The sequence below is a fragment of the Colossoma macropomum genome, unplaced genomic scaffold, assembly GCF_904425465.1.
Source record: "Colossoma macropomum unplaced genomic scaffold, Colossoma_macropomum, whole genome shotgun sequence".
NCBI classification, from domain to species: domain Eukaryota; kingdom Metazoa; phylum Chordata; class Actinopteri; order Characiformes; family Serrasalmidae; genus Colossoma; species Colossoma macropomum.
The window spans coordinates 7,836,082-7,849,885 of record NW_023494789.1 but is presented as its reverse complement, the minus strand read 5'-3'; the positions used below and the strand labels follow the sequence as shown (position 1 = coordinate 7,849,885).

At 40.0% G+C, this 13,804-nt stretch overlaps 1 protein-coding gene across 1 annotated transcript; it reads left to right on the top strand.

The window, feature by feature from the left end:
* The first annotated feature begins 1,184 nt into the window (after window positions 1–1,184).
* htr2ab (5-hydroxytryptamine (serotonin) receptor 2A, genome duplicate b) lies at window positions 1,185–13,348 on the top strand. The gene is made up of 3 exons (XM_036569440.1): window positions 1,185–1,587; window positions 11,462–11,662; window positions 12,349–13,348. The coding sequence occupies exons 1-3, from the start codon at window positions 1,185–1,187 to the stop codon at window positions 13,161–13,163; spliced, it is 1,419 nt and encodes a 472-aa protein (XP_036425333.1). The 3' UTR covers window positions 13,164–13,348.
* Window positions 13,349–13,804: the final 456 nt, after the last annotated feature.

Sequence of the window (13,804 nt, the reverse complement as noted above, 5' to 3'; positions counted from 1 at the left end):
CAATGTGAGGAAAAAACAGAAAACATAAATTTAACAGAAAATTATGCAGAAGCCACAACAACTAAATACAGTTTTTTCCGTATTCACTGTGTCCACTCTTTGTTTTACAGCTTCCATTCTTTTCAGGAGACTCGCTTTCAGTTTCTCCAAGAAATCTGAAAGTTCAGTCTTAGAAGTTGGTCGCATTTTCTGCTCCTTACAATCCAAGTAATCCCGAACACATTCAGAGATGTTGGGGTCTGGACTCTGGGTTCTCAGGTTCTGAGAACACCAGCAGCTTGTTTGTTTGACTTGCAAACATTCTTTAAACATTTTTAGTCTATTTCCTTGCAGCTTTATTACAGCTACACATCCTTTCAGACCCATAGTGTTGAGTTGTCTTCTCACAGTTGAAGGATGGACAGGAACACCTGTGGATGTTTTTAGATCTGAAGCAGCTTGATTTTCTCCTCTTTCTCAAAGATGAAAGCTTTAAGTGCTGTTTATCTGATGGGGGCAGTTTTGGTGGTCTATCAGGTCTTGCAGGTGGTTGTTCGGAGTCCCATTTTCTCTGTATCTTCTCCTGTTTTGTCACTTACTTTCTTTATAAAATGAATAATCTTATATCATATCTCCTGAAAACATATACCTAAAGGCTGTTTTGTCTAGACGCTAAATGGTCTCTGACTTTGCAAAGCGCTGTATGCATATGTATGGGTGTCTGTTTGTCTGTGCACGTACTTATTGTTTACTTGCTTTGTTCTAGGGCAGCTCCAGATGTGTGAAGGGAAATCACCTCAGGGTTTCAGCCTGTCTGAATGAATACATCTCTCTCTTTCTCTCATCTCCCCATTCAGTCTTCTCTCTTATTCTCTCCCAACTGACCATCGTAGCTACTTGCCATCTTAACCTGTATCCATTCTGCTTTGACTCTCGCACATGCCCATAGAAAATAGTGATGTATTGAAAATATGTCACAATATGCTCTATTTACATTTGAAAAGGTACTCACTACACATATCATATCTATTTCACCAGGTGTGCCTCATCAAAGAGCCTCTGATGTGAATATTCTGCAGAGTTGAGATTCTCCACAATGGACTGGACGCGTCTGAGCTGCATTTTGTTATCTCACTTCTGAGTCGAGTGCTATGGTGTGTTTCCCTGGACTGTGGACCGGCTAATCACATTAGCACCGGGCAACCATGTCTGACGAGGGAGAACGAGTGAGGACTGCTGGCATGACGTCTTTGAATAGGAGTACCGGCGAGTTCAGATCATCTGCCATTACCGCTGACCTCTGTCTCCCGGGGCTTCTGGGTAAGGTGTTCTTCAACGACTCCAACAACTGCAGCACCAGCGAGGATGGAAACGTGACTCTGGGGTCGCTTCGTGTGACCTCTGGCTCCACGCAGAAGAACTGGGTGGCGCTGCTGATCCTGCTGGCCATCATCGTCACGGTAGCGGGGAACATCCTGGTCATCATGGCGGTGAGCTTGGAGAGGAAGCTGCAGAACGCTACCAACTACTTCTTGATGTCGCTGGCCATCACGGACATGCTCCTGGGCCTGCTGGTCATGCCTGTCGCCATGGTGACGATACTTTACAGTGAGTTGCGGAAAATGCTGTTCTGAAAATTTGTAGTTTATTAAGATTTAAAGGAATGTTTCAGACAAAAAAAAACAGTTTTTCACAATTTTCCACACAGATGTAATCAATCAGCCAAGACATGTTTGTGCCAAATTTTGCGCTGGGCTTTAGTGCTGGAGCTAACATTGCTAACATACACTAAAAACAAATAGTCACCCAAATTTTTCTGTAAATATATCCTCAAAAATTCTCTCAACCTGCTCATTAAGGTCTTCATTAAGGTCAAAATACGACTAACTGTGAACTAGGAAAATAAACAAAACTTCACTGTCTAGCTGTACGTGACGCCATTTTAGACAGCAGGTGTTGTGCTGTTGTGTTTCTATTTTTAAACGTATATCTTCAATTAGAAAATTTGACATTAACCATTGTTTATAAACAGAAACAACATAAATTGTAAACGTAATCCGTAACATCCGTATGCCTTTGTGATATGCATGCATGCGAATAGGAGTAACTTGTTTAATATGGCTCCCATATTCAGCTACATGGTGATGTTTTGTTTATTTTTATAGTTCACAGTAAGTCACACTGAGTGCTAAACCAAACTGAGCAGTCTGAACGACCTTAATGAAAAGCTGGATGTGGTTTGAACAGTTTGGGCCAAGTCTTTGAGGATGTATTTACAAAAAAGATTTGGGTGACTATTGACTTGCAGTGTTTGTTACCTATGTTAGCCTCTTGGCTCCAGTGGTAAACTAAAAAAGGAAAATCTGGACACCAAACACATCTTTGCTGATGGACGACATCTGGGGTATGTGGAAAAGTGTGTAATTTTGATTTTTCTGCTTATTATTTATGGTTAGTGATTGCTGTATACTCGCTTGTGTGTGTGTGTGTGTATGTGTGTGTGTGTGTGTGTGTGTGTGTGTGTGTGTGTGCGTGTGCAGTCATATGCAAAAGTTTGAACACAGGTTTAATCACATGTTTTGTTGATTTTCTATGTGAAAATAAGTTGACACATCCTCTACAAGGAATACACTTAAATATGGCATCTGTTAATTTTAATTCACAATTTCTATAAAATATAAAGTATAAAATGTGCCATAACTTTTGCACAGGCCAAATTTTATGTTTTATTTTTTTCCAATATGTTAAATTCAGCAATCATGCATTAAAATATGCAGAAGTGTGTTCTCTGTAAAGGATGTGTATCTTATTTTCACTAAGAAAAACAACATAACATGTTATGTGACCAGGGGTGGCCAAACTTTTGCACACAACTGCATGTGTGTGAGAAAGAAAGAAAGAAAGAAAGAAAGAAAGAGTGTCAGGAGCGAGAGCTGCTGAACAAAGGCTCAGCACATTTTGTAGCCAAATGAACTCAGATATGTAGATTTCACATTTAATAATAAAAAATAAAACATATAATAATATAAATAATAAAAAAAGAAGTCAACACAAAAACATCCCGTTTTTCCTCAATGTAATATTAATATCCTAGTTTTCTGTAGATCAAATATAGAAACAATGTCAGCCATCTGCAGCTCTTAACAGTTCTCTTCCCAGTGGGTCAAAGAAAGAGAGGAAAATGGCAGAGATTTGTTTACTTACAGAGGAATCAACAGTTTAGGAAGGAAAAGAAAGACGTTCTTCTTTAGACGGACCAAAGCAGCCTGGAATGTGTTTGTGCTAGTGTGAGTGCGGACTGGCGGCATCAGTCTGAATGGGAAGTGGGACACATGCTCTCGCTGAAAGACCCTCAAATGTGTTCCACCTGACAGGCCACAAGAAAAATCTTCAACTGTTATAACTGAATTGTTTTCTCAGTGAGTACTGAGTAATACAAAGGCTGATATTCTGATACCAACAGCGACACCAAGCTATGCTATTAAAAGTCTTCTTGTGCACATCAGAGGAGCATCTCTGCGATTTCTGCAGTGTAAATGTGTGATTTGGTAAATATGGAAGAAGGCAGGCAGAGGAAGAGGGTGGAGGGACAAGTAGTTTCTATCCTGACATTTATCAGAGACGATCAGTTTTTCACTTTTTTCCGCTTCACATACACATTTAACTTTATTAAAACAAATATAGTAAAATTACTGTTGGAGGAAATCACTTAATATTAGGAGTGAGCGATATGATATATTATTATTACCTGATTTCTTAAAGACAGATTGAGATCAATTATAGAGAGGCTCTAAACAACTACAACCAGTGTATAATAATTACATAAACTGCATAGTAACTAACAGCTGACTGGATAACACCCCCACATGACATCATCTTACTTTATTAATTAAATTTTTTATATTTTATTTTCCCCTCTTTTTCTTCAACAGTTTATTCTTTGCAAATTCTGAATAAAAAAATATATTCATACCCATGTGCAAATGAAATATATTTCCATATATGTATATATATATATATATATATATATATATGTGTGTGTGTGTGTGTGTGTGTGTGTGTGTGTGCATGTGTGTCAAGTTTGTAATATATTTCCATATTTGTTAACATATCACGAAACAAAACCTTGTATCTCCAAAATGGTAAAGGAAAAAACATACTTTACTTTTAACGTAAGTCAATGGAACCAGACTTTTTTCCAAGTAATTTTGGGTCATTTCTTTTGGTCCATTTATCATGAAATTTATATACAATGTTAAGGACAACAGGCATTTTCAAATTTTAACTGAAAAACGTCAAAAATGGAGCTATGAGTTTTGTTCTGACAGCAGCGATATATGTAAATATTCACACTATTACATACACTTCATCACATATGTGCATATATTTCAATATATTGACATATATGTGCATAATTGGCATATATTTAAATATGCGAAAACAACACAGATAAGCAACGTTTAGCAATTGTATTTTACAACATTACATATATTGAAGATATATATTTGAATAAGAGCAAATACATGTACATGTATGCTGTTATTCTTTTCAAAAACTTGTTATACCCAAAATTGTTACAGATTAATAAATGGCATTTATTCATTTATTCATTCACATATTTTTTCTTTATGTGTAGAATTTTTTATATGTGGCACCACAATAATTTGCAAAGCTCAGTACAACTAAATATTGTGCATTGTGAAAATGCCTTCAGGTATTATGATGTTATACCTTTGCCATATCATACACTCCTACTTGGTACTAGGGGTGGGCAGTTTGATGATATTATTCATTATCATGATAAATTACGTCCCATTACGCCACAGGAATCTTTTCTAAGCATACTGTAGATATCATCAGTATTTAAATAAACACAGAACAAATACATGTTTCATTATAAAGAGAGCATATTTAAGCTGTTTAATTGGATTAAGTGCAGTGTAGTATGTGAAACCTGAATAAAAGTCATTGTATTGTTAGTTTTTGATAGTATTTTTTAAATGTGGCACTACTGGTTTATTTTTATTGTTCCAACTTATCAAATCTCAGAAAACCGACATAACATGATGCATATTGTTCATTGTGAAAGCATCTTAAAGTATCATGATGTCATATTGCTGCCACCCCTACTTGATGTTGCTATTTTCTCAATATCGGGATCGGAAGTATCAGTGTGCACATTCTCACCAACGCAGATGTAAAATCTGAGCGTGAGGAATAATGATGCAATCCATGTGATGAGTGGATGGCGTGTTTGGGCGCATAATCAGTCTTTTTTTGGCCGTGTGGAGTGGCTGGAATTAGCCCAGCTGTGTTCTCGCGAGGGCGGAGTAATCCCTCCCCCTCCTCCCTGCATCTCTTTGATGTTGGATTAATTAAGCTGTAATGATGCTCCTCTGTGCTCCATGAGCACGAGGAAAAAAAGCAATACTGACACTTCTGGTTTGATGATCTGAATAATTCGGCCTGTGGACAGGAAAAGAGCCACTTCCAGTGAAACTGTGCTGAACGTTATTGGTGCAGTGAGAGATGGGCTGAAGTGGCCTACTGACAGCTTTGCCTTAACGGTGAAGGTGAATAATTCATCTGCTGCCTTGACCAATTTCATAGGAAGCACTGCAGGCCTTGATCGTGTAAAGATAAGTGATATTAAACATGAACAGCTGGTTCACGACATGGCGACACGGTCATGCTCCAGAAGAATAATACAGTGGAGCCAAAACACAAAATAAAACCCTACAGGCCGTCAGTCACTATTCTCGCTTCTGTCCGCTGTTTTCATCACTATTCACTTCCCTGTACCCAGCGTCCATCATTATTCTCTTTCCTGTCCTCTGTGTCCATCACTATTTTTATTTCTGTCTATTATGTCCATCACTCTTTTCTTTACTGTCCACTACAGTACCAGTCAGAGGTTCAGATCACCAGACTCTGTATGTTTTTCAATAGCTTGAAGACATTTTGATCTAAAGGCATGTCATTAGGAGATATTCAGGCCAAAATGGAAAAAAATAACCATCACTACATCTGTTATAAACACCGGCTCTAGAGCAAGATTATCTGGTTTAAAAGACAAACCGCCCCCCATCTGCTGTATTTTCAAGGTGGACAGAACTTTTGACGAAGTACAACTGCTTTGGTGTGGATTTGTGGTGGCAGAGTGTTAGCGAAATGGCTAACGTTACACTGCTAGGAAGCTAAACCTCTTATTTCAATCATATTCCTGCGGTAAATGTCTTTAAATCATCATTACAATGGAGAGAATGTATAATTCAAACAAATGAAATGACTTGTTAGATGAGGAGGACAACAAGCTAAAAGCTAAAGTTACCTGGCTATCTAGATACCTTACCTCAGTTTACCTCCTTTTCTCTTCAGAATCATTTGAATTGTGTCTTTGATACAGAAAAAAACTTTACTTGTTCAACATCTGTGGTAAGAGTTACACTAATGTTATACTGCTGCCTTCAAGTTGTGTCAGACATATTGTATTTACACACAATTGCCACAAAGTTGTAATTACAACTGCTTTGGTGTGGATTTTTGGGGAAGGGCGTTTTTTTTTTGTTTAGCGAAATGGCTAACGTTACGCTGCTAGGAAGCTAAATAGCTTACTTTAACCATATTCCTGTGGTAAATGTCTTCAAATCATCATTTCAATGGAGAGAATGTATCACTCAAACAACAGAAATGGCTCATGAGATGAGGAAGACAACAAGCTAAAAGCTAAAGTTACCTGGCTATCTACATACCTTATCTAAGTTTAGCTCCTTTTCTCTGAATTTATCTTTAGCAACTGTGGTAAGAGTTACGCTAATGCTATTTTGACTGTATTTATTAGCCCTAAAATCAGTGGCTAGGCTAGCATTATGACTGGTAGACACCACAGGGATTATAATAATGGTTAAATTAATGGTTATTCTGCTGCCTTCAAGTTGTATCAGTTGCGTTTTTACAAAATGAGCGCACAGGAATGCTGCCACAAAGTTGTAATTATCAGTGGAAGAAGTGGAAGTTTAGATTTTTCAGCCCCAATTTGAACCAAAAACTTGATTTGGACTATGTATGTGCAGAAAAGGTCATTTCCCGTATTGTTTTATGATGTTCCTGCAAATGCATAGTTCAAATCATGTTAGTTGACGTACATTTTCAAGCTCCAACTCAGAAAGGCATGTCAGCAAAAAAGCAAAGGTTGCTGCTTGTAGTTATATTGTAAATGGGGTATATTTTAGTTGTTCTGTGCCACACATGAGCACTGCAGGCCAAAATCTTTCATTAATGCCTTAAACCCTATTTGAGCTGGATTAGTTTTTCCTTGAGGAGGTGCTGTAATTTGAGTGATTACTGATGGGACCCATGATTTTAGCAAGTCTGCTAAGAAATAATTCTGAAATGAATTACCTGAAGTGAACCCTGAGCTCCCTCAGTAATAGTAGTCCTGTTAGAATCAACCTAGTAATATAATAACAAATAATAGGTAATAGAAAATGGCGCCTCCTTTTTTTTTTTTGTGACCTGAAGATGAGGCTAATAGCTAAATAGAACTTGATCTTACCCAATTCCTTAATCCTCAAGTTCAGGACCAGACTACTGAAATACACAACAATTCTGTGTATATTACCTCCCATATGCTATGATTATGCACTGTCATTTTGAATGGGCATCATCTCACATTGGAATGAGATGTAAACTCTCCTCCCTCTTCCAGGGTTGCTTTTTTTTTGGGGCACCATATTTGCCAATTTGCCGCACATGTTGTTACTTGGAGTTGTGGCCTTTCGTGTAATGCTGACATGATGATACTGATGCTATTTGGGGTCATTTGTGGGAATTACAAAGATCCTTTATCACGTATGAATTGACCTGTCAAATCACACAAAACTTATATCATCAGACCATCTCTGGTAAAAATAATCCAGCTTGAGTAGGGCTTTAATCTCATCCGCAAGTAAACAAACTGGTTGTGCATATGCTGTGTGATGATCCTTTGGTCTTCATTTTGTGGCAGCAACGCAAAACAAACTTAGGCTGGCTTTACACAGTGAAACATTCAGGCAACTAAAGTTGCATAAACCTACAAGAAACTAAATTGCACTTGAGTTGTATAATGTAAAGCGTTCTGCAACTCATCGGAAACTCAGCTGCCACATTTTTTAGCTTTTCAACTTTGGGAAACAAGTTTTAAGAAATCAGCCCATCAAAACAGCAACAATTCATCACGTGATGCTAGCTAGCACAGGTGTCTGTTAGCTAATGTAATAGAACAGGCGGGTTGGTATTTTCCTCTGAGCATATTCAACTGTCTAATGACGTTGTGTGAGCGGCAGTTCGAAAAGATGTGTTGGCACTTCACAGGTCTCAGAGGAAGCCTGTGCTAGCTTTCACCCTCTTAGCACCGGTGGTATCGTGTGATTGAGCGAGTTATAATTAGTGGGTCAAATTGGATTCATATAAATCGGGGAGTAAATTGGGAAATATTTTTCATTCAAGCTTTGCTGGATGTTTAATGTAGCAGTAACAGCTTCCATTCTTTTTGGCAGACATGCTTTCAGTTTTTCAAAGAAATCTTTTTAATGTATTCTTCCACACCTTCAAAGTTCACAGTCTTAGATGTTGGTTGCATTTTCTGCTTCTCATGATGCAGTTAATCCCAAACACAATCAGTGATGCTAAAGTCTGGACTCTGGGGTGGTCAGTACATTGTCCTGAGAGCACAGACTCATAGTACTGAGTTGTCTTTTCACACAAGGGAAGGATGGACAGAAACGCCTGTGGGTTTTTTTCAGATCTGAAAAAATCTGATGGTCTGCCAGGTCTTGGACGATGTTAGAAGTCTCATTTTCTCTACATCATTTTTGGATACGCTATTTTTAGCATATCATGGGTATAATTTGAGTGTCATAGTTAACACTGACCAACTGCATGTTTTATTAAAAAGAGATTTAATCAGGGCTCCCATGTGGTGTAGCTGTATAAGGCTTTGGTGTATTCTCATGAGATCTCACGTTTGAATCCTGACGATACCAGGAGCCCAAGAGAGTATATCAGGCCTTGTTTAATTGGATGTAGTGATGTGCAGTGTTGCATTAGATATTGAATAACAAAAATCACTGTATTGTGTTTAAAACCAAATGTTAGGCATCACTATTGTTTTTCTAGTGCATTTTGTCTGTTCCAATTTAAAAACTAAATACTGTGATAGACATTGTGGATTGTGACATCTTCAGGTATGACAATTTTATATGTCTCGAGCCTCCTCACCCCCAGAAATGGGTCATCCCCATGTCCATGATGTAATGGTCTTATATAACAGCGTCAGAGTAACTGAATTCATGTGGAACCGTGAACACGTTTAGGAGCACTCTAAGTTAAGCCTGCTGTGCTGAGGAGAGTTTTATGTACTCATGGATCCTTCTGTGCCTTTTCCACAGTGTTACTGAAAGGCTGCAATGAACTCAGTAGCTGTTCTCTACATTCAAGTCTTCTCCAACGCTGCCTTCCCGCCCAATCTCTCTGGACGCATAATCTTTCAAAGTTCAAAGCAAAGAAGAGAGAGTTGGGATCTCTCTCACCCCCCTGCCCCAGACGCTCCCTCGTTCTATTCAGCAGCACAGTGTGCTAATCCTCGTTAGACTTTTGTGCTTGGTTTGTCAATGAGGAAAACCAACCCCGTCTCAGATGATGAATCATCTCCAGGGCTTAGCCGAGAAGGCAGCACTTATTTTAGATCCACAGGCCGTGGGCCTGCGTGATGTAATGCGCCCTGACAAAGAAGAAGCATGCCTCAGCATTTTTTTGGATATTAGTCCCCCGTTTCCACGATTTCAAGTCTAACTCTATAATGGTTACAGCCCAGACAGTTTCCTCTGGTGGGTTGCAGGCAGTGATTTGCTCTGGTGTATGAGAAGCTTAAAGGAATTACACGCCAAAGTATTTTTCATTTGCCTTAAATGCCTATTACTGATATTATGACTGATATTGTGAAACAAAATCCTTCTACTGTTCCAATATACAGAACGTTTATTGTTTTTGATACAGCTTGTAGGACATTTTCACACCAAGAATAATGATTGACAAGTGATGACAAGCCATTATAAGATAAAGGCACTTTAAAATGAGCTAGAAATCCTCGAGTCATTTGGGACCTTTCACGGCTAAATAATATCATCATTTGCTCCTATAAAAGAGCAGATTAGCCTGCATGCACTGGGACGATGACTGTAAAATACTCTTTTTGTGCAAGTGGAAATAAGTGTGAGTGGTCAAATGGTCACAAGTCATGAGTAATGGGAAAATCTTGACATTCCTATTCCTATATATCTGTTTCTCTGCATACTTTATTAGCCCCTTTTCACCATATTCTTCAATGGTCAGGACCTCCACAGGACCACCACAGAGTAGGTATTATTTGGGTGGTGGATCATTCTCAGCACTGTAGTGACATTGACATGGTGGTGGTGTATTAGTGTGTGTTGCGCTGGTATGAGTGTAAACACCTCAGTGTTACTGCTGGACTAAGAACAGTCTACCAACCATAAATATCCAGACAACAGCATCCTGTGACCACGATAAAGGACTAGAGGATGACTAACATAAATTGTGCAGCAACAGTTACAGTCTCTGATTGGTGGACCAACAAAATAGGAATGTATAATAGAGTGGACAGTGAGTGGACACAGTGTTTAAAACTCCAGAAGCACTACTGTGTCTGATCCACTCATACCAGTGCAATGCACACTAACACACCGCCACCACCATGTGCTGAGAATGATCCACCACCCAAATAATACCTGCTCTGTGGTGGTCCTGTGGGGGTCCTGACCATTGGTGAATGGGGTAAAGGTGGGATAGCTAAGTATGCAGAGAAACAGATGGACGACAGTCTGTAATTGTAGAACAACAAAGTGCACGTATATGGTAAGTGGAGCTGAAAATGGGCATTCATTGTAGATACAAGGTAGGTGTACCTAATAAAACGTGTGTGTTTATTTTCACGCTCTTGCCTTAATGCATATCAAGTTGTTAAGTAGTTTAAAATAGACTTGCTTACATGGTTACATACTAATCATTTCAGTATTAAGCTTATATTACTTGTGAGATGCATTGGCCTCATAGCTCAAAGCAAACTTTGACACCATGACTTGGCTGATCGACTATACTTGTTATTTAAAACTGTATAATTTTATTTTTGCTGAACTATTGGCTTTATAGAACAAAACTATCATCTCTGACTGGGCAAGAACAAAACTTTAATCCAGTTGTTGATCTTATTTCTATATTAAACCACACATTAACAATTTGTGCACTTGAGCAAAAAAGACCTGTGATACACAAATACAGCACCCTCTGCTGGACAAAAAGTAATCTGGGCAACTTTAACATTGAAAATCTTTGAGCAAATCTGCCCCATAGAGTATCAGGCACTCTTCTCCTTTCCGTGTCAGGAATGTCTTGACAGTGTCTCTTTATACCTGCCTTGCAGATTACACATGGCCCTTCCCCTTCGCTCTGTGTCCTGTCTGGATCTACCTGGACGTACTGTTCTCCACAGCCTCCATCATGCACCTCTGTGCCATCTCTTTAGACCGCTACATCGCCATCCGCAATCCCATCCAACACAGCCGCAGCAACTCCCGCGCCCGAGCCCGGGTCAAAATCACTGCAGCCTGGACCATCTCTGTAGGTGAGCATGCCATGTTGTCAGTTTCTCCTTTTACTCTTTTGCTCCTATTTACCTACAGTTCCAGGCAAAGGTTTGGAGACACCTGATCAAATCTTTACATAATCATAAAGACATTTTTGTTCTGTGGGAGAACTTCAGATAATTCTGAGATTCAAAGTTGAGGTCGTTCTACTTCAGAACCTGTAAGTGAGATGGTATATTATTATATACCCTCTCACCAAATCTCTATCTCTTAGTGCTTTAATTGGCTCTTTTTGTTTTTACCCAGTTTTCTCTCCAGTTTGGTCATTGCCAATTCCACCTACTAGCTAGGTTTCCCCCTTTCATATGATGCAACCAGGCTGGCATGTTTCCTCTGAGACACTGCATCTTTTTGAACTGCCTCTAATACAACATCAGCACCATCCTACCCACCCACAGAGAGAGAGAGTGAGGCCAAATATGGCCGTGGCACCACCAGGAGTCGAACTTGCAATCCCCTGATGATAGGGCCAACGCTTAGACAGTTGTGCCACTTAAGGGCCCTGGGCCTAAAATTGTCAAGAGTAGCCCAACAAAATTATATGATGATAAAAGTATTAAAGTGAAGGGAAATGCAGGCAAAAATTGTTGCAGGTGTATCCAATCCCAACAAATATTTGAGAAATGATGTCAGACAAATATTGCAAGCTCTACTCTCTCTCTAGGAATATCCATGCCAGTTCCTGTCCTTGGCGTCCATGACCACTCCAAAGTCTTCCAGGATGGCAGCTGCCAGCTGACGGACAACAGCTTTGTCCTGATCGGTTCCTTCGTGGCGTTCTTCGTGCCCCTCCTCATCATGGTGGTGACATACTTCCTTACCATCAGCGCCCTGCAGAGCCAGGCGACGATGTGCTTGGACCAGCTTATGGTGCGTCCCAAATGGCTGTCCATGCTGGAGCTGCTGCCGAGAGGCTCGCTGTCCTCTGAGCGTCTCTTTGGCCGGGGATCCCTCTGTCCTGACTCCATTGTCGGGACCTCCAGGCCCTTTGGCCGACGCACCATGCAGTCCATCAGCAATGAACAGAAGGCCTCCAAGGTTCTAGGTGTGGTTTTCTTCTTGTTTGTCATCATGTGGTGCCCGTTCTTCATCACCAACGTAATGGCGGTGGTCTGTGACTCCTCGGCCTGTGACCCGACGCTCATGGCAGGACTGCTGAACGTCTTTGTGTGGGTGGGCTACCTCTCGTCCGCCGTCAACCCGTTGGTCTATACGCTCTTCAACAAGACATACCGAGCTGCATTTGCCCGCTACATGCGCTGTAGTTACCGGGAGAAGAGGAGGCCACTGCAGGTCATCCTGGTCAACACCATCCCTCCGCTGGCCTTTGACTCCTCCAAGCTCCCCCTACAGGGAAGCATCTCTTTGAGACGGTCAACAGAGGGCAGCGGATCAGGGGGCTCCCCCACTATGAACCAGACAGAGTCTACCAATTTACAAAACAAGTGTGAAACGGACGAAAGGGTGAGTCACGTGTGAAGCTGGAATAGTCTGACTCCAGTCAGCAGCAGTTCTATACATGCAGTTTCAGGGCATGTTATTGTTTTAGGTTTGCACCAGTTAGAGTTAGAATTACTTGTAACTGAAGTCACTAGGGTTGCCACCCATCCAGGATGTCCCTAGAATGTCCAGGTTTTTGGTTGCTTGTCCAGGAAAAAATAATTCTATTCCTGGACTTTTTTTTATCCAGTCAAACCATTTGTATACAAAGAATGGGTTTGATTAGTTAGTCTACCCTCAACTTAGCAACAGTTTTTTGGAAAGGTGCCCTGCTGGTAACATGTTTAGGAACTAGGTAGGACCTCAACAAGATAACTTAAAGATTAGGCTCTCTAACTGACCTGACATCTATCCACTTAGACTGAATTTAGCAAAAAAATCTAGCCAAGGATTGAGTGTACAGGAATTTTACAGGGCTCAGGTCGCAACCCTAGCAGGTAATATTAGCCAGCTAGCGAAGTCAAGGTAGCTAACCTAATTATTTACTAAAATAAATAATAAACTCTTTAATACAAAGGAATAAATTCTGAAATGATCAATGCAAGTCAAGGTTTACAGGACAGTTAAAAGTTATGCTAGCTAGCTAACTACCTAAGTGTTACGCTAGCACAAGATGTTAG